Genomic DNA, 21695 nt, shown 5'->3' with positions numbered 1-21695 from the left:
GGGACATCCAGACACATCGACAGAAAATACCATTTCATCAGACATCGGATCGAAGAAGGACTCCTCGTGGCAAAGAGGGTATCATCAGATGAGAATCCGGCAGATCTCCTCACGAAGGGACTGACTCGGGTTAAGCATCTCCAGCATGCTTGGAGCATAGGGCTGAAGGATGATATTAGATTTAGTAGTTAGATAACCTCGAAATTTGTAAAGTGTAATTGACATCTGATGATGAATAAAAGTGTTTTATTTATGAGTAAAGTGTTGCTATCTCTTGTCGATCATTTACTATATTTCTTTTGCATGTTTTGACTTCCAGAATAATTTTTGTTTGGTATAACATATTATTCAAACCTCCACAGTCGGTCATATGTCGGAAGTAGATATGAATCAAGACTGTCATGTTTGGTTGTAGAGGTCTTGGACAAGGCTACAACAATCATGAGTGCTCAAAAGTTCTGAGCATTGGACTCAACCCACGCTCACTGGAATCACTTCATGGAATTCTATCTCGAGTGATCGTGAGACGGTAATATCGTATAAGTCTTCAAACCTAGAGATATGATTTGTTACTTACAAGTTGGTTATGCATTGATTGTACGAAAAACGCATTGGTAACTCGATGTTATAAATCGCGCTCTTGTGTGTAATTCAATGAGTGGTAGAACAAACATATGAGTCGAAGTTTATCTGTTCCTTCTTGGATTAGAAGCTGATATCTGGGCCCCTCGATGACTTTGTTTTGACCTATGTACCGGGCCCGGTCAGAACTAAATTGATGTGTTCAATGAAGTTCTTTGTCAAACAAATCGGAAATCGGGAAACAAACTGTTGGACAATAAGTAAGACATTCTTCCGTGTATCTGTCCGACTGATATCTAGAATAGAGGATTATATGATCACCTATCTTAAATGGCGTACCATCATCTTCTCAGTTCCGAGAAACCTTGTAAAGAGCTACGATTGCCGATCGGTTCCTGAAGTCATACTTGCAGTAATAGTTATTAGACTTATCCAAGTGGGAGACTGTCGGATAAGGTGTCTAAGTCCATAACTATTTCTGGTATGTACTTGACCCGACCCGGCATGGTCCATTTAGGTTGCATGGCACCGTGCAATTGGATAGACTAAATGAGAGAAATAACACTTGGAGATTATTAATATATTATAAGTTCTAATATATTAATAATATTATTTGATTAGTTTGATCAAGAATTAATTTAGAATTAATTATGTGATCAAAAGATAACTAATTAAATATATGGGTTGATTATGTAAATCATCCATATCTTGTATAGTGGGCTAAGAGGCTCCATGGATTATCAAGTTGGGTTCCACCCATAGGATGCTCCATGGATGCTCCATGGGAGTTACAAACCCATGGGTCATGGAAATGAAGAGTCATGACACATTAGGGTTTAACCCTAGATGTGTCAACACTATATAAGAAACATGTTCTCCACCTAAAATCGGCTACAGTAAGAAACAAGAGGGATTGGCCGATTTTTGAGAAGTGTGTGTTCTCTCATAAGTTCTTCCAAGAGCATTTGGTGTTGCGTGAAGCATTTGAGGCATCACACTTGGGGTGCTAGGCTCACAAGGTTTCAAGGAACACAAACAACAACAAGGTAAGTTATTCTATCTATACTTTAAGTTAAAATTGTTCCCCATGTATGCTAGATAGGAATATAACCTTGGAATTCAACTTTGCATGATAATTAGACAAACATAGATCCAAGGTTATTAGGGTTGCATGTACACTTAGGAAGTGTTAGAATGCTCAAAACCCATCACATATGTCTTGATTAGTAGTTGAGTGTAGGCAAGGCACGTATCTCACAGATAGCCGAGTGTGGGCGAGGCCCGTATGTCCTAGCATTATTTGAGTATGGATATAGAACTGATTGATTTGATTATACTTGTTGTCTATGTGATACTTGTATACATGCTTAGTAGTTGAGTGTGGGCGGGGCCCGTATCTCGTAGTTAGCCGAGTGTGGGCGGGGCCCGTATCTCGTAGTTAGCTGAGTGTGGGCGGGGCCCATATCTCGTATTCAGCAGAGTGTGGGCAGGGCTCGTATCTCCTAGTTAGCGGATTGTGGGTGGGGTTCGTATCTCCTTGAGTGTGGGTTGGGCCCATATCTCCTTGTAGCATGATTATTTGTATGGTATACGGTAGTTTGGGGAGAATCACTATGCTTCGTTCTTACAATTTTCAGTTTTTGTTTCAGGTACTTCTGCTAGTAAAGGGAAGAGCTCGGGATGACTGCATTGCCCACACTATAACTTTTTATCTTGGGATGATTTGCTCTGATATTCGAACATGTGATTTTGATATAGTGTTTTGAAATGATGTTTTGAGATATAACCACTTATGTTTTATGAGTTGATTTGGATTAATATGGTTTTATTGATAAATTTAAAATGTAATTTTGGACTGTATTTTTGGAATGTTTAACTAAATCTAGAGTAGTCATCCACAAAAAATATGTAATATCAATAGGAAGATCATTGGTGAGTTTACTAATTGAAATCAAAATTTTGGTAATATGTGGAACAACAAGAACATCTAACAAAGGAATTTTGTGAAGAGTTGAATGATTTATATGAGTTATAGGCAAAGTGTTACCATTTCGTAAACCAACAAAATCAACCCCATTCTAAGACTTAGCACTGTGAACATTAGAAGTCGATGGAGTCATGTGATCACCGATACCATAATCAAAATACCAATCTGGATATGTATCCATATAAGTTTCATGAAAACTGGATACTAAGTTTGCATCAGTAGTGGGTGTCGAGTGGCAAATGTTTGAAGATCCGGGTATTAAGTTGCATAATTCCCATCTTTTCTACAAAGTTGGTAGTAAGGAGACCTACGTCTATGTCCCCTACCCCCATTGTAGCCACCCCTATGATGTTGATCACCATTTGAACCACCACGGTTTCCTCTACCATTTGAAGACCCCCCCCCCCCCCCCCCCGCCGATTTTGAGTTGAGAAAAAAGCAGCTTGTGGAGGAGGCGATGGTGTAACGCCCCATTTCTGGTATGTAATTTAAATAAAGTATCTTTCAATTTTTAAGGGGGTACTCGATGAGTCTGTAGCCCGACTCGTCGAGTTGAGATGGGATAGTCGCGCAATTGGGGTTGGCTACTCGACGAGTCCATACGCTGGGACTCGGCGAGTCCACTTGTTTGAATGATGCCCTAATTTCAAGGGTTTGTACCCTATTTAAATGTCCTTATAGCCTCCCACCTCAGCCTCCAACACCTTTAAAGCATTTCCCCTATAAACCCTAGCCCCATTGTTGAGTTTGAGTATGATTGTGTTAGCTTGGAAGCTTTGGAAGAGAAGGAAAGAGAGAAGGTCCATAGAAGATAAAAGAGATCCAGGAGTTAGCTTCCATCTGTTTCTCATTCAGGTAATGAAGTTATGACCTTGTGTATTCCTCCATTTAAAACCCCTTTTATGCTTGTCATGTCTTCTTTGGAAACTTTTATGATTCAAAACTTGAGATATGGACTCTATTTTGGAATGGAAACCTTAGATCTGGACGTTATTGAACACCAGGAACTCATTAGAACCACCTTTATGCGATCTTGGCCTTGTTCCAACCATAAGTGCTTAGTATTTGTTGATTTTAGGTATTTTAGCCTCATAGTCTTGTGCATGCACGTGAAGTTGGAAACTTTACGTGCAAAACCAATCCTAGAAGCTTAGATCTATGTTTTGGAAGCACTGGAACCGATTAGAATCGACTGTGTAGTAATAGCATGCTTGTGACTCGACGAGTTGTTCTTCAGACTCGATGAGTTGTTCATCTTTCGGCGAGTCACAGTCTGGATGTGTTCATATGTTGAAGGAGAACTCGACGAGTTGTTCATGCAACTCGACGAGTCGGATGAAGTTAGACTTGATGTTTGCATCAAAGAAGAACTCGTCGAGTCTTTGCCAAACTCAATGAGTAAAAGCAGGTAGAGAACTAGAATGGAGGATAGGTACTTGGCGAGTTGACGGCCCAACTCGGCGAGTCCGGTCAACTGAAATATGACTTTGACCAGGGGTAAAATAGTTATTTTACCCTAAGGGCATTTATCAGCACCTGACCTAGTGTTTTGTGGGATTTGTAGCCGGACGGTTCCGGAGCAGCAGCCAGCCAACGTTAGAGTTAGCATCTCAGCAGCCAACGTTACGATGTGAGTTTTCCTTCCAGTAGGAACGGGTCTACGGCCACAATGCCGACTCGTTTAGTTAGCAGTAGTTTCGGACTTCGGTCTGATGCAGTAGTTCAATGTGCTTGATGTCTTTGTGATTCAAGCATGTCTTTGTGTTATGTGTTCTGGACTTCATCCTGATGCAGTATGTAGTATATGTGTTTATGCCAGTTGATATGTCTATGCTATGCTATGTTATGCCCAGTCAGTTCCGAACTTCGGTCCAATGCAGTTAGTTCTGGACTTCGGTCCATTGCAGGGGACAAGGTCCCAGTTAGTTCCGGACTTCGGTCCGATGCAGAAGGCAAGGCCCTGGTTAGTTCCGGACTTCGGTCTGATGCAGTTTCCGGACTCCGGTCCGATCCAGTAGGCTAGGCCCAATAGTTGTTATGTGTTATTGTATGGTATGTGGTAGTTTGGGGAGCTCGCTAAGATTCGTGCTTACAGTTTCAGTATTGGTTTCAGGTATTTCTGCAAGCAAAGGGAAGAGCTCGGATTGATGGCATCGCACACACCACAACTTCAGTTTATCATGGGAGTTTATTTTAGATGTTACTATGATTGATACAGATTTGTTTGACACAGTACTATAACATTTGAGTTGCTCATTCCGTGGTTTTATTATATATGATGTGATTTTTAGTATTATTAAAACAAAAAATTTTAGATCGTATTTTGGATCATTTCAGATGGTGACATGGATTGGATGAATAACTCATGTCCCTCAACCTATGAGAGTAGATCACGGAAGGAAAGGTGAAGTTTAACAAGGCGTTGGGAAATTGAAAAATTCTTAAAAGAATGTCCAAGACAACACAAGAACCAGTGGCTTTTATCATAGTCATCCACCAGATGTCCAATGACGGATAACTATTCACAAACAAACTTAAACTTTCGACCAAATTCAAATATAAAAGAAGTACCTTTCCTTAATTGTCGAAGAGAATCCCATAGAGTTTGCATACACTCAACAGATTCATGACGGTAAGCGCTTACAAGTGCAGTCCATAAATCACAGGTTTTGGGTAAGCCATGAACCTCAACCATTGCTTATTTAGTGAGAGAGTATTGCATAATAAGAAGAGCTTTTTTATCGTTCTATCGCCATTTAGTGTACTCGGGATTAGGAATGGGTGCAGCGATGACGCGTCGTTTGATGTTGGGAGAGTAATAGTGTTTGGAGGAGCAAGTAAGGTCCTATCAATATGATCCATTAATTTCTGGAATGAGAGTAATGGGAGGATATGATTCCTCCAAAGGTGATAGTTCGAGGAAGAAAGTGTAATAGTAAGGAGATGGAGGATGGTATTTAGATTAAAAAAAAAAAAAAAAGGAGGATTGACTCTCGCCAGCAACCATTGAAAACGAAAGAAATAAGAATAGGTAGAACAAAATTGACGATAAAGGGAATGGATCAAAATATGGTTGGTACCCTGTAATGTTTGTAATTATCAACACAATTGTGAGTACATATAATAAAATTATAGATAAGTAACATACATTTGAAAAAATTAAACCCTAAGTTTAAATGTACATGATAAGAATGCTAAGGGATAAAGCCAACTATATCTTTATCGCTAATACCTGCCGGTAAGGTAATCTTCTTCCTCCGACAATTTGGTCGATGTGGTTGAAGATTTGGCCTATAATGACAGAGAGGAACTGTGATGGTGTTTGAGTTCACGTGATAAATATTTAATAAACAATTTCGTTATGGACTAATAATTAATAATTAATTAAAAAATCAAAAAATAAACAAGGACGAAACGGCCTTCTTATGTCCGAAGGAATGTAGTGTTCAAGTTTTAAACAAATGCGTGACGATCGGAGTTATTTTTAAAATATAACATCTTCACGAGGACGATTCATCTAATTTACTATATATATATATATATATATATATATATATATATATATATATATATATATATATATATATATATATATATATATATATATATATATATATATAAACAAGTGCGTGACGATCTGAGTTATTTTTAAAATACAACATCTTCACGAGGACCGATTCATCTAATTTAATATATATATATATATATATATATATATATATATATATATATATATATATATATATATATATATATAAACTTTTAGGATGTTGAGGCGGCATTTTACATAAAAAAAACTTCCTGAAACAATTTTGTCATTTTAAACGCTTTTATAAATAAAATATAGTAAGTAAATTTTGATAACAAATTGAAATATAGACAATTAGGAAAACCGTTTCGATGAAGCTCATATAAAAATAAAATATGGTTCACAAATTATGCATGTCATATTTCCATAACATAGATAATCAAGTTTCACTATTTCACAGTTAAAAACTGATATTTGTTGGATGTCTTCACCAAAAAGGATATGTATTTTGTTCAGTGGAGATAAATTGTATCCATCTAACATCACTTTTGCCTCATTTTGTTATGATATTTGGATTAGGGTGCGTATATGGGCCAAAACCGAACTAATCAGTATTGATTTTAGTCGGTTGTATTAATGAGGTTTGGTTACGGTTAATATTGTTTTTTTACTTTTTACCATAATGTTGCAAATTGACATAAAAATAGAAACTATATGAAAAGTGAACACATAAAATACATTGTGGTAAAAGAATAGAAAGTTCATTGATATAATGTATTAAAACTAGACTTGATTATAGAAGTATGTTGTAAAACTTAAAAAGAGAAAGTACATTGTTATAATTGGCAGCACTATGGCTAAACTTTCAGGTAGGTAGGGTGGCAAATATGTCGTGTTCGGATTGGCAAGCCACGGGTTGACAAGTCATGAAGCTCAACCTATACACAACTCATATAAATATTCGTATCGTTTTGCTCAACCCTAACTCAGATAAGCCAAACCAGGACATCACAGGTGTACCCGTTTAATTATACATGTTCGCGGGTCAAAATCGGGTTCATGGGTCACGAGGAAGGAAGTCCAAATATTACATATTAACTTGTTAGTCTTTATCTCTCTCTTTTATTTAATAAATATATTTTTTACTTTTTTTAATCCAATAAAAAATAAATGGTTTCACGGATTGCCCCGTAAAATTGTATGTAAACCCGAACATGAACTCTATAATAAACAGGTCGGCGGGTCAAAAAAACTTAATCCAAACCTGTTTATTTTCATGTTAGATTCATGTCATGTCGAGAATTGCTACCCGTATAACCTAACAATTTTTTTTTGAATTCCAAACAACTTTCTTTTCATTATGCTAATAAGTTTTAGTTCTCATTGCTACTAGCGTATATGCAGATGCTACTTATTTGAAACCATGAATTCGCTTGCCCCTCACGAACTGCTAAAAACAGAGCTCAAACGGAATTGATAAAACAAGTTGTTATTATTGTTAATATTATTCGTACAATATTTTTATTGTTGTTCATAGTACATGTTTTGCTCTCATAAACTCGTTCACATGGCCATTGACTAATTGTACCATATATTATCATCACCTAATATGCAATGATACGTTTTTCGAGCTAAGAAATAACACTTCCGGACACATTTGCCCTTTATGAACATGGACATAACATCACTTGAATGAGAGTAAACTTTTCAAGTAAATTATACTTTCTTCTACAAAATAACAAAATAGGAATTAAACTACAAGAATTTCATATACAAAATTCACTAAAAATAATAAAACTTGCAAATTTCTTTAACATAAATGACTTTCAAAGACCATGTCATATACTGATTATCATGTCGAACAGAAAAAGTGGGAAACAACGATTATATGTATTAGCAAGAATTAGATTTCTAGTGATAGATTTGCAAAATAACACAACTGTTTGGTTTCCAAAAACGTCGAACAATGATTTCTGATTTGACTAACATTTTTATTCACAATGCAAACAAGAAATAGTCACACCTAAAAACGTGGACGGCAGGATTCGAACCTGCGCGGGCAAAGCCCACATGATTTCTAGTCATGCCCGATAACCACTCCGGCACGTCCACTTTGTTGATTACTTCTTTCGTATAAGTATATTATAACAAAGCCTTCCAATCAACTAGAAAGGCAAAAACGCGCATGTATAACGGGATAAGAACGAGTATTGGGAGGAAGGGGGTTTTGTTGATTGCTCATAAATCATGATCTTAATTATTTTATTAGTTTCATAAACTAATTAGTATTCAAATGTAATCAAAATATATTATAAAATATAATAATTTACTTTTTTTTTTTTTTTTTTTTTTGTAGAAGCAGTTTAATGAGTTTTATGAAACCAATTGAGATGATTTCATTTTTGCAGTTGAGTTTTTCAATTTTAAACACTTGATTGATTAGAAAAATAAATCAACACATTTTTTAAGCTTATATCTAACGGTTAATCTTTGGGTAAATTACACCAATCGTCTCTCGTGTACTTGCCAGAAAGCGTGTTTAGTCCCTATTTTCAAAAATTAACTCGGACCGTCCCTTGTTTCTTTAACACTTGCACGCTTCGTCCCTGATATGCAGTTTTATTGCGAATTTAGTCCATATCAAATCTAAAATGACCATAATGCCCTTTTTTTTATTTAATTTCCAATTATTTTTGATTTTTTATTGATATTAATTATATATTAATATTTAGAAAAAAGATATATCCCCTTATTTATTTCTAAAACCTCACCCTCACAAAAAATCACAAACACCACCATTTTCTTTCCGGGTGGACATCGTCAGACCACCGACCGCCAACATCGCCGGAAAACCGTCTGTCACCATCATCGGAGCACCACTCACCACCATTAGTATTGTTTACAGAACCATGACATCTCTCTCCTCATTGTTTTCCCATCAGATATCCCTTATTCTCCACTCACAATCTTGTAATCTTCTCCACCATTCAACCATCCTCTTCATTGTGACCTACCTTCCGCCAAGCACAACTCTTGTCTCATCGACGACCTTCAACAACCAAGAGCATAAGTCAGGGTTTCGAATCGCCACCTAGGGTTTCGAGATCGAAGATCTCCTTCTTCACCCGAGCGCCATCACCTGTACTGCATCTCTCCCTTCCTCTTTTTCCAATCGACGATCTCCTTCTTCACCTGTGTGTCTAGGGTTTCAGATTTATATATGGGGAAATGTGTGGTTTCAGATTGCGAACTTTGGGCATTTCATGACAGATTTCATTTTAGGGGTTTCAGATTAAGCATCACCACTACTAATAATCTTTTCTTCTAGATTGTGTCGTAACCACGGTTAGAGTTTGACCGGTGGATTCAGGAGCTTGTTAGATGGTGGGAAGGAGGTTGTACATGGTGTGTGAAACCGGTTTTGAGTCGAGTAAATAGGAGGAGAATAGGTGGTGAGACGATTTTGGAACCAAAATAAAGTGGCTGTGGAAAATACGTCGGTGATTTATCTGATGATTTTGATCGGAGATAGGGAGGTTGCTATTAAGAGGAAAGGACGGTGGAAAAGGGAAGAGGGAGGGTGGGTACATGATATACTTTTTTCTTTTTTTTTAAAAAAAATGATAAAGCATTAAAAGAAAATTAAAAATGAATTTTTTTAAGGGCAAAATAGTCTTTTTATGTCCAGAGGGATGAAATGTGCAAGTTTTAAACAAACGAGGGACGGTCCGAGTTAATTTTTGAAAATAGGGACTAAACATGCTTTCTGGCATGTGCACGAGGGACGATTGGTGTAATTTACCCTTAATCTTTAAAAAATCAATACTTTCCTTTTGTAAGATACATAGAGAGGAAAAAATAATTAGTAGTACTTTTCTTTTGTAAGATAGGAAAAAAATAACTTTAACTGATATAGAGACATATATAATTGTGTAAAAACAATGTGAGATACACTAAGTAGTCATCTTATTTGCATCGGAAGTAAATTACATATGCTCTCAAAATATCTTCTATGATTTGAATGGTTCTTTCATTTTGTCTGTCGGTTTGGGGATGGTACGCTGTACATAAATTTGATTTTCGTCCCTAGTTCTTCCCGCATAGATTTCCAAAATAGATGGAAATACGATTTGTTACTACAATGAAAATGAGTATTCACCAACATTTGAAGGAGTAGGTATTGGTACGCCGGAGTACATAACGAACATAAAGGAAGTATACGATCAAGTTGGACACCACCAACTTCATGTTGATTTGGTGGAACATCACTTCAATGCTCAAGTGAATCTCATTGTCAATGATTTTAAGGACGAGTTGTTCAATAATACATTTGACGAATCAGACATGTTTGTAGATGATTCGGGCGAGAATTATGATGACATTACGACCAACGATGATTAAGCCTGTCGTAATATTTAACCATGTTACAATTGTGTTTTTTAATATTTAGTTTTTTAATTAATGAAATAGTTTCTTTTTATTAATTTTATATAATTACATTTTATTTAATTAAAAAAATAGAAAAAAGGAATTGTGATAAGATGTGTTACCGTTCCTATCAGTTTTGTGGGCGAGCGGATGTTGAGGATAAAATGATGTGGTGCTCACGTGGTAGGGAAAAAGTGTGGTGCCACACCAAACGATCTTAACACCATCATCCACATCGTCAACATCGTTGCATAAATCCCATTTTCAACAGTAATGACCCACAAACACCATCAATGTCCACAATCGCTATCATCATAACCCCAACACATCACTTCAACATTGATCTACTCCGAACAATCACTGCCACCCTGTTAGAGTTCATTTAAGATTATGCAGTTTCCTAGTATATCTCTATTACTTTTCCTAGTTTATCTTTATCTTGCAGTCCAAGATATTTTCTATTCGTTTCCTAGTTTAAGTCTCATTCTATTTCTTAGCTTATATATAACTATTCCTGTAATCAGTTTTGCAATCAATAAAAATATTACAGAGTATCAAAATTCTCATGGTATCAGAGCAACGTTCTCTGGAAAAACAAAATTTCATATAAGATGACCGGAAGTGAAAGCAGTAATCCGTCGTCAATCGGTGAAAAACCCATCGACATGTCATTGCCCTACTTTCTCACATCAGTCGATCACACAAGGCTTAATTTCATTGGTTGAGAACTTACTAAACGACGAGAATTATAGTGATTGTGTGAACGAGATGACTAATGCGTTATACACCAAAGACACAATCGGATTTGTTGATGGTTCTCTTCCAAAACCAGAAGACGGATCCAAATATAACTTGAATTGGAAATGTTACAACATAATGGTTCAAGGGTGGCTTGTTAGCTCAATGGCGAAGGAAATCAAGAACAACGTGAAATACACGATTACCGCAAAAGACATATGGGATGATAAAAAAGAGAGATTCAAGAAAGAGAATTCCCCAAGAGCATACAAACTCAGAATGGTATCAACCATGATTCAACAAGGAGATACGAAGATATCAACCTATTACACCAAACTCAGAAGCATACGAGATGAAATCCACTCGATCACCCCAAAACCGACATGTTCCTGTCAAGGATGCACATGCGATATTACAAAAGAAATCAACATGATTCGGTAAAAGGAGCGTTTGTATGATTTCTTAATGGGGCTAAATGAGGAATACACGATGCTAAAAACATAAATACTAAGTACTAGTCCTCTTCCAACCCTAGGAATTGCATACCATCTTGTTAGTCAAGATGAGCAACAAAAACAAATTGGAAACACATGAACCCTTTCTAATGATTCCACTGCATTCCAAACTTCAAGAAACAACTCCAAGAATCAAAACAAAAGCAACACTTATCAACCTTCCAACAAAAGGAAAAGTTATGATCGTTGGTGCACCCATTGTTAGAAATCGGGACATACTATGGAAGAATGTTTTGAGCTAATTAGATATCCAGAATGATGGAGACCAAGAGCTACCAACACAAAAAATTATGCTGGAAAATCAAAACCCTAACCACGTACTGCTACACAGTTACTGAAGAACCCCAAGTTCAAAATCTTGGTCTCACAAAAGGCGAGTCTGAGAAGCTGTTGCAGATGATTTGAGACACCAAGGTGAACATTACGACACCCACAACAAGCATGACAGGTAAAACCAAAACCAATTATGAATAAATTATTGACTCTGGTGCAAGCGAACATATTAGCCACATCAAGGAGTTATTCAAAAACAATAAAGAAAGATGGTAACAACACCTTCGTTACAATACCTAATGACAACATGGTCGAAGTTTAGGGAGTTAGAGACATACACATGTTAGATGGTTTCAATCTGAATGATGCATTGAATGTACCTGGTTTTAAATGCAACTTGTTATCTGTTAATAAGTTAGCTAATGATTTACAATGCTCAATAACCTTTTTACCAAAAACTTGTTTCATACAGGACTTACGTACGAGTAGCCTGATTGGGACGAGTAAGGAACAAGATGATATGTACTACCTGCAACCATTAAAGAAACATGGATGGCGATAATGACATGGCCCAAACATGAAATCTAGCAAAGAAGATTAGGTCATGTGTTAGAGGGAGTTCTCAAGAAAATACAACAGTTAGGAAATTAAGGTACACCTAATAAGTTTTGTGATTCATGTATTAGGGAAAAGCAAAGTAGATTACCATTTCCTACTAGTTTTTCAAAAATAAATAAATGTTTTAAATTAATTCATGTTGACATTTGGGGGCGATACAAGCATTCTTCACTCAATGGTTCACAATATTTTCTTTCTATAGTTGATGATTATAGTCGTGGAGTATGGGTGTATTTTTTGAAAAACAAAACCGAAGCATCACAATATTTAGTAGCCTTTTATAAAATGGTTGAAACCCAATTTAAAAAACAGGTCATATGCATAAGAACAGACAACATATCTGAGTTTCAATCTCGAGATATGATGGAATTCTATAGAGATAAAGGAATCCTTTTGTGAAACCTCATGTGCTTATACACCACAATAGAATGGTGTGGTAGAAAGAAAACATAGAAACTTATTGGAAATGGCTAGAGCATTACCGTTCCAAGCATCTTTACCAATTGAATTTGGGGTGAATGTGTCATGATAGTCGCCTACATCATAAACAAACTACCAACACTAGTTCTTGAGAACAAAACTCCACACGAGATTCTAATACAAAAGGTACCATCCTATAAACATTTTAGAGTTTTTGGTTGTCTCGCTTACGTTTATGACAACATGAAAGTTGATAAGTTGATGAACGAGGACAACCTTGCATATTTATTGGATACTTTGTAGAAACAAATTTCCATTTTCAAGAAAATGATAAAGGGTACAAGATAATTAACAACAAATATTTAGTTGATGCTTTGGATGAAATGCCAAGTTTTGATGAAGAAGAGCAACAATGGGACAAACCTAAAAATAGTTCCAAAACTGAAATCAATGAAGGCAACAACACAGAACTAGAAACCAATCGAGATGTTGACACACATTAAAAAAAATAACATCTAACCAGAAACACCTAAAAATAATGAAATGTTAGACAAGAAAAACCAAACCCTTCGTCATGGAACTCGCACCCGATTTCAACCTAAGCATTTAAAAGAGTATGTTACCGATTTGCCACCATCGCTTCAAGACTCGTTACCCGCTCCTGAAACAAGCTCTCGTAAGGTATATCCTCTTTCTCAATATGTTACATATGATAAAATTTCTAACAATCATCGAGCTTTTTAGCGGCCATTACATCACTTGATGAGCCCAAAAGTTTTGCACATGCTTGCAAAGACCCTAAATGGCATGAAGCTATGATAAAAGAAATAAAAGCTTTGAAAGAAAACAAAACATGGACCATCACTAGACTTCCTCCTTTAAAGAAGGCTGTAAAATCCAAATGGGTCAATAAAATTAAATACAAGACAGATGGAGAGATTGAAAGATATAAAGCTCGTTTAGTAACAAAGGGGTACACTCAAATAGAAGGTGTTGATTTTCATGAAACCTTTGCTCCAGTTGCAAAATTAGTTAGCTGTCACTGCAAGGAAAGATTGGGAAGTTCATCAACTATATGTATAATGAAGTTTTGCATGGAGACCTTGAAGAGGAAGTATATATGAAGATACCTCAAGGATGCAAGAACACCAAAGAAAGGCGTGTATGCAAGCTGGAAAAATCTATCTATGGATTGCAGCAGGCTTCTAGAAATTTGTATAAAAAATTTACCAAAGCTCTCACTAGTAATAAGTGTTGGGTTAGGTGTCTAAGTTCATAACGATAATTGATATGTACTTGACTCGAGAGTAGCATGATCCATTTCGGGTTGCATATCACCAGAACAATTTGATAGGATGGATACTTGAGTAAGAGGTTACTTATGATTTATTAATATATTATAAGTTCTAATATATTAATATGAAATCATATTATTTAATTAGTATTGATTAAGAATTAATTTGAAATTAATTATGTGATCAAAAAAGACTAATTAAATATATGTTGATTGATTTGGTAAATTAATGATTCTTATATTTAGGATGAGTTAAACCAATATGATAGTCCATGGAGGTTTAACCCATAGAGCTTAAGTAATATGAAAGGTCATGAAGCATTAGGGTTTGTATGGTTGTAACCCTAAAGTGAATTTATGCTTTAGCGACTTGTACATTAGCAGATCGAATGTTAAAATCACAGATGGATTAACTTGTCTGTGATTTTGATGACTATTTTTGTAATTTGTGTTTTTTTTATTAGTTTTTACGAAGTAATTAAGAGGTTAGATCATTTTTGTAATTTTCTCATATATTTCAATTATAAGGTTTCGATTTTAAAGTGCGCTATCCATTGCAAATATGTCGTATCAATATAAATAAATTAATTCAATCGTACTTGAATAATTTTTAATTTATTATCAATAATTTCTTCTTAGAAGGTTATGGAGCATGGAATTAAGACATGAAAAAGGATGTTAGTGGTTGTGGTCTTATTTTATGGACTATATAGACAAGCAAAGAAGAAGAAAATAAAGACATGTCATTGTTTTGACTTTTTTTAAAATTTTTTTATTTAAGTTTTAATCATTGAAGATTAGAATACACATAAATGATTAAAATGGAAACGCGATACTTACATTGATTATTGCCTTCGCTTGTGTTTAATGTGTAACAACTCCTTGTTTGATATGAGTATCTTGGGTAATGTAATTTTAAATTTTATTGTTTTCTCATATAACATACTAATGTTTTTATGATTTTGATAGATCTTATGAGAGTTCAAAAGGTTTTAATAGGTCTCAGAGACCTTAGTCCGAGGGTCCCGAGGCCACTGCTCAATTTCTGGTACGTAGTATAATTTTTTTTTTCTATTAGATGCACCGGTTTGAAGTACGAGTGACACCCCTACTAAAACATTATGCATCCGCCACTGATAGGTCTCATGAGAATCCAAAAGGTTTTGAAGCATAGATGCAATAGTTGAAACATTAAAATCCTTTAGAATGACGAATTAAGAAAATATAAAAAATCATATCATTTCTTCCAAGAATTTATTCATTTATGATGAGTTAAACCTCGTAGAGTCAAAGCATTTACGATGACTATTCAATCCAACCTAATCTCGCAGATTAGAAGTGTTCAACTCAGGCTTTAATGGAAGAAAACGTTAAAGAAGAAGACCTCATAGAAAAATGATAATTAATTTGTAGATATTAACATATCTATCTTATAAATTTAGATTGAAATTTGTGGCTTCAAAATCCGTTTTTAAATATTTTCATGTAAGTGCAATTGTTCGTGTTTTCTTTTGCTAGTGCCTCTTCTAATATTTTGCCGTTCCTAAAAAAATTGTCTTATAAAAAGGTCACACCCTCTACAGCCTTTAGTAAAGGATGGGCACTAGCTTATCCAATAATGTCTTCTAATCCATCACTGCCAACAATGTGTGATGTGTCCATGAAGTGGATAAGACATACGTTTTTCACTTTCTTTATCATATCCTAAATATAAATCCAAAAGTTTATAAAAACTAAGATGAAATTCATAATTGGATGTATTTAAAAAAAAATCTTGAAAAAATGATAGTATGGTGAATGCCGCAAGACATTTTACTTATGAGTTATGGAATACACCAATCAAGATTCTTTGTTTTGGATTTTTGATTGCGAGTGACGACGTATCTTTTATTATAAGGGCAATACATGTAGAGACAAAAAATAGTATTATAAAAATATTTAATTTTAACGTTTCCTAGAAAAATGGCAGGCATGACTATTTATCCAACAGAAAATATTTTAATGGTGAAATTTATGCTTTTGTTACAAGAAAAGTCGTGTCACCCCACTAATTACTTAGTCTAGATATGGAGATTCTTTGTTTTGGATTAGACCATGCTGTATATGACTATATTCATCATCATCATGCGGGCCTGGTGCTTATTTGGCATGCGTGGCTATGCAGAAACACCGCCATATGATAATAGATGATTTGATAAATTAGTTAATTTAAATAGGATATGTTTTTTAAAAACAATATATTAATTTAGAGTTTTATAGGATACTTATGATAGATGGATAAATAGTTAATTATTATAAAAAATATTTTGAAAAGGTTAAGTTATTGGAAAAAGTTATGCAACCTATTACGTGCCATAAGTATTATTGTAAAATAAAAATCATTTATACTCTTAACCAAGTTGTAAGTAATATTAGTCACGACTTGATGGTAATATCTAATTTTTAAGTTTTTATGAGTCATGGCTAGTCATATCATTTATAAGGCGTCACGAAAGGTGATAACTTTATATATATATATATATATATATATATATATATATATATATATATATATATATATATATATATATATATATAATTCGTTTTTCTATATATCGCTTTAGATGGGTTCAACTAACATGTCTTCTATGGAGTATTGTACTATCGTTAAATATATGTCCATGATCCCAATATTGTTAGTTGATAAGATATGTTTAGTATGTTGCAAAGCATGTTCAGGCTACTTTGGAGAGCATGCAGTCCATTGTAAAGAACTCTCGGGGTTTAAATACCGATACAATATGATTAATGATGTTTTGTTTGACATACTTAAGCGTGTCGAAGTTTCCATCAAGAAAGAGACTCCAATGAATTTCTTGACCGACCCGACAAAAGAAAGGTCAATCCTTAGGCCGGTTGACGTTGTTGGTTTTTTGAAGGGTTGGATGGAAGCACGTTTGTGTGGACCTTACAGGGGTATCCCCTCTCATGGGTTTGGGGGTTGAGGGTTTCAAGGCGGAGCAAACTGCTTTAAAAGCTGCTACATGCAAAGTCACAAAACATGAAAAATCATGTGTGGAAAATCAATATGTGTTCATATCATTTATTGTTGATACATTTGGTTTCCTCACGCTGGATGTGGTGGAGCTTATTAATAAAGTACAACGGATCATGCATAACTATATCATGTCCCATAGATTTATAAATGTAGTATTAAAAAAAGTTTGTTTTATCATACAAAAAACATTTAACGGTCTAGCTTGTTCTCCGTTTGCTTTCTCACTCATTGTATTATGACTACTAAGGAGTAGTTGTGTTTCATATATTACTTAATACGATATTTTATTAAAATGCGGCGTCAAATACAAGCCTTGAAGCTACGACAAGTTTTTTAGAATCTTACTCTTAATAGGTTCACCAAATATTGAATAAGTATTATTAAATAAATTAGAAATATGTTGCTTTCAAATAACAAAAATATTTTTCGAACTTAGTTATATATATATATATATATATATATATATATATATATATATATATATATATATATATATATATATATATATATTCGTATTAGCAAAGATATATATATAGTTTATAAAGATTTAAAATATAAGATCTATCTTAATTTTTTAATATTTTATAATCATTTTAAATTCTAATTCTTATCAATTTACTATAGAAAATAATTGTTATTACATAGTGAAACAATCAAACACTGTTATCGCATCTGGTTTGATCTTTGAAGTTTAAAAGAGGTAAAGATAAAAACATTTTTATTGTCAAGGCTGAAATTGATGTGAAATGGAGGACAATGACGTCGTTGGATTGCGTACGAGGATGTTCTAGGGTCTAAGATGACATATATGGTTTGTGGAGAGGATCGGAGATGATGCGTCGTGTTTGGGATTTCATATTCAAAAGGATTCCCACAAACTAGAAGTAGGTACTAATCCATTAACAAATAGCAACTTACTTTATTAAGTTGTTTTCTTATAGCATGATACCTTTACTTCTTTAAGATACAACATTGTACTTTTAAAGTCTAATATATATTATAATGACATAATATCATAATTGATCCCTTTTGTTTTCAAATTATTTCATTTTGAGGACTTTCAAGAAAAACACCATGCCACTAGTTCATATGGTTTGTAAAATTATATGAAATGTCTTTCCTACCATTAAATCTACCTTTTCTGTTATATTTTAATTAAAAAAGCTATTTTACCCTTATACCAAATTTGCAATATATTACAAACCTCAAAGACTATTTGTGTAATTTTGTAAATTTGAAATTATATATATATATATATATATATATATATATATATATATATATATATATATATATATATATATATATAATTTCAAGAATTCGATAGCTTTTTTTTTTTTTTTTTTATCTATTTGACATTTTGTTTTCTATAGTTATTTATGGTTTTTTCTAATGCTTTTATTTATTTTGATCCAAGTAAATAAACTTAAATTCAATAAACCATATCAAAACCATTTTTTTCTTTTTTAAAATTTTCTTTTCTGTGAATTGAAGTGTTAATGCTTTTTTTTAAAAAAAAAATTATATTGATACGGTTCATGTTTTTGTACTTGTGTGCTCCGTAGTTAATATTGTTAACAACTTTATGTTTTCATTTTTATCATTACATTATTTCACATTTTGTTTTCTATTTTTTTTTATAGTTTTAGTTATTTATTATTCTTCTATTGTTTTTATTTAAGTACTGGAAAATAAAAAATAAAAAATAAAAAAAAACTCAAACACCAAAATTGTAATATACTATAATATATTAATGTATTTTACATTTTTCATCTTTTTTTGGTTTTATTCGTTTTTTTTTCAAATTTTTTCATATTATTTTTTCAAAATTTTTTCATATTATTTTTTAATTTTTCCTATTTTAATTTTTTTCATTGTTTCGTTTTATTTTTCATCACTTTGATAACTTTTTACATCTTTTCCAAAATCTATAAAATGTATAAATATATAGTATATTACAATTTTGGTGTTTGAGTCTTTTTGGTTTTCTATTTTTTTATAACTTTGATTATTTATGGTTTTTGTAATTTTTTAAATTTTGATTCAAGGATTGATCCATTTAGTCTCTAAAGTTTTATTGATTCTTTATGAGGGCATAAAGTAGGAAGCAACATGTGTTTTTAGTCACAGGGACTTATTATAGGGATTTTAGTGCCAGCTATGCAACGTTTGCCACATCAACAATGATATGACAATGATTCACTATTACCATATTCAGGAACGATGTCGCTTAGCATATAAATCATAGGGACCAAGATTCATACTTTTTCGTACCCGGCTATATAAGAACACATTGATGACCTAAAACGGTAAGAGCCCTAAACATTGTTTCACAGTTCTCGCAAAAAAACTCCATACCCTAATCACTTTCAACATGTTGTCAGTTACATCTCCCACCAACAGTTGGTCCTTCAATGACCACCGTCACCTAGAAGGGAATGGTTCAAACAAAATCCAGCACAAGACAAGGTGATCACCTTACTCCAAACACAGTTGGAGGTGCCATTGATCTAGGAGGGGTTGTTGCTGACTTGATTTAGCTACAGGAGAGGCCGTGCAGAGAAATGGATGCATTAAACCACAAATTCGATAATGTTAGGGCTGGAAAAATTGAAGTTTCAAATATGGTTGCTGATCTGAAGAACCATTTCTACTCTATTCAAGCTATATATGTGAAGATGTTGCTCAATAAGAAGAAGGTGGAGAAAGTAAAATGTCTTGTTGGTTTTCTCGTTATTGTTGGGATCGGGGTTGCAAGCTTAAAATTCTTCCACTGACAGAAGAACTTTAGTTTATATGTTTTCATTCTTGGGTTTATGCTATTAGTGATCTCCAATATAGTTATTTTAGCGCATTTTTGTGGTTTTTTCGGTGGTGGGTGATGTTGTTGATGTTGATGTTAGTTTAGGATGATGTTTGTTTAAGATGCGTATAAGATCTAGTGACATTTTTTTGTAGATCGTATTATGTATGTAAGCTAATGGTAATGTAACAAACCTCAAGACATGAAATCAGTTCATGTTTTATTTGCGTTTTAATCTTATATATGCATGAACTGTGTAAACGAACACAAACAAGGTGTATCCCTAAGTCCCATATAGTTGGATATGCAAGATATGACCATATGTAAAAGTAATAAAATTAACAATTGATAACTAAAAAAATAGGGACAAAAAGTTTTAGTTAGAAAAGGGTTAGAAAGGAACATTCTACCCCATGGTTGCAAATTATAGGACCACCTTAACCTACTTTTGTATGTAACCTAAAATGGAAAAAAAAACTTGAAAAGTATGTGTCTTTTGTTTATTTCTGATGAGAAGTGGGATGACGGTTTATTTATGTACATAAATAGCAATGTACTCTGATGTAACTTAATAGGAATCCACTTTCATGTAGAATAATACAAAAAGATGGTTTGTTGATGTATATAAACAACAATATACTATGATGTCAAGTAATACCAATGAAATTTTCATATATTAAATACCAAACTCTTTTTATGTATATTAATAGCACTCTATTTCGATTTATTTAATTGTAATCTACTATCATGTAAACTGTTACCAATCTAATTTGATGTATATTAATGCAATTCTACCTACAAGTTGCCCTATTAATAGCTATGCACTATGATGCATATTAAATAGCAATGTACTCTGATGTAACTTAATAGGAATCCACTTTCATGTAAATAATACAATAAAGATGGTTTGTTGATGTACATAAACAACAATATACTATGATGCAAAGTAATACCAATCAGATTTTCATGAATTAAATACCAAACTCTTTTTATGTATATTAATAGCACTCTATTTTGATTTATTTAATTGCAATCTACTATCATGTAAATTGTTACCAATCTAATTTGATGTAAATTAATGGAATTCTACCTACAAGTTGACCTGTTAATAGCTATGTACTATGATGCATGATGACAAAGATTGGATTTTTAGATACAATTCCAAAGTACCATCAATAAACATTTCCATAAAGTAAAATGAAATTAAAAACATCATTCGCATTGTTTAGAAAGCTTACATATTTGAAGTACTAAAATACCCCCTCCCCCAAACAACCTAGTAGGTGATTGTAAACAACTACACTCCCGCCCAACTGCCACTTACCACATATTCCACAAACAACCATCCAATATCAATTAATCCAAATCTATTGATGTTAAAGCACTGTTACCTTCACCTTCAACTATTTTTGCAAGCTTCATTTTATGGATTCTCTCAGACTTTATTCTCTTATTTGGTTGACTCACATTA

General features: G+C 33.7%; 1 protein-coding gene and 1 non-coding gene across 2 annotated transcripts; one reads left to right on the top strand and one right to left on the bottom strand.

The window, feature by feature from the left end:
* Nucleotides 1-8128: 8128 nt before the first annotated feature.
* Nucleotides 8129-8210, bottom strand: TRNAS-AGA (transfer RNA serine (anticodon AGA)). Its single transcript has one exon. It is a non-coding gene; the product is annotated as a tRNA-Ser (tRNA).
* Nucleotides 8211-11294: 3084 nt separating this feature from the next.
* On the top strand, nucleotides 11295-11705 carry LOC145040060 (uncharacterized). Its single transcript, XM_078988047.1, has one exon. The coding sequence runs from the start codon at nucleotides 11295-11297 to the stop codon at nucleotides 11703-11705; it is 411 nt and encodes a 136-aa protein (XP_078844173.1).
* The last annotated feature ends 9990 nt before the right edge of the window (nucleotides 11706-21695 follow it).

The sequence above is a fragment of the Lactuca saligna genome, chromosome 4 (genome assembly GCF_052625555.1).
Source record: "Lactuca saligna cultivar CGN05327 chromosome 4, ASM5262555v1, whole genome shotgun sequence".
NCBI classification, from domain to species: domain Eukaryota; kingdom Viridiplantae; phylum Streptophyta; class Magnoliopsida; order Asterales; family Asteraceae; genus Lactuca; species Lactuca saligna.
This window is presented reverse-complemented; position numbering and strand designations above follow the sequence as displayed.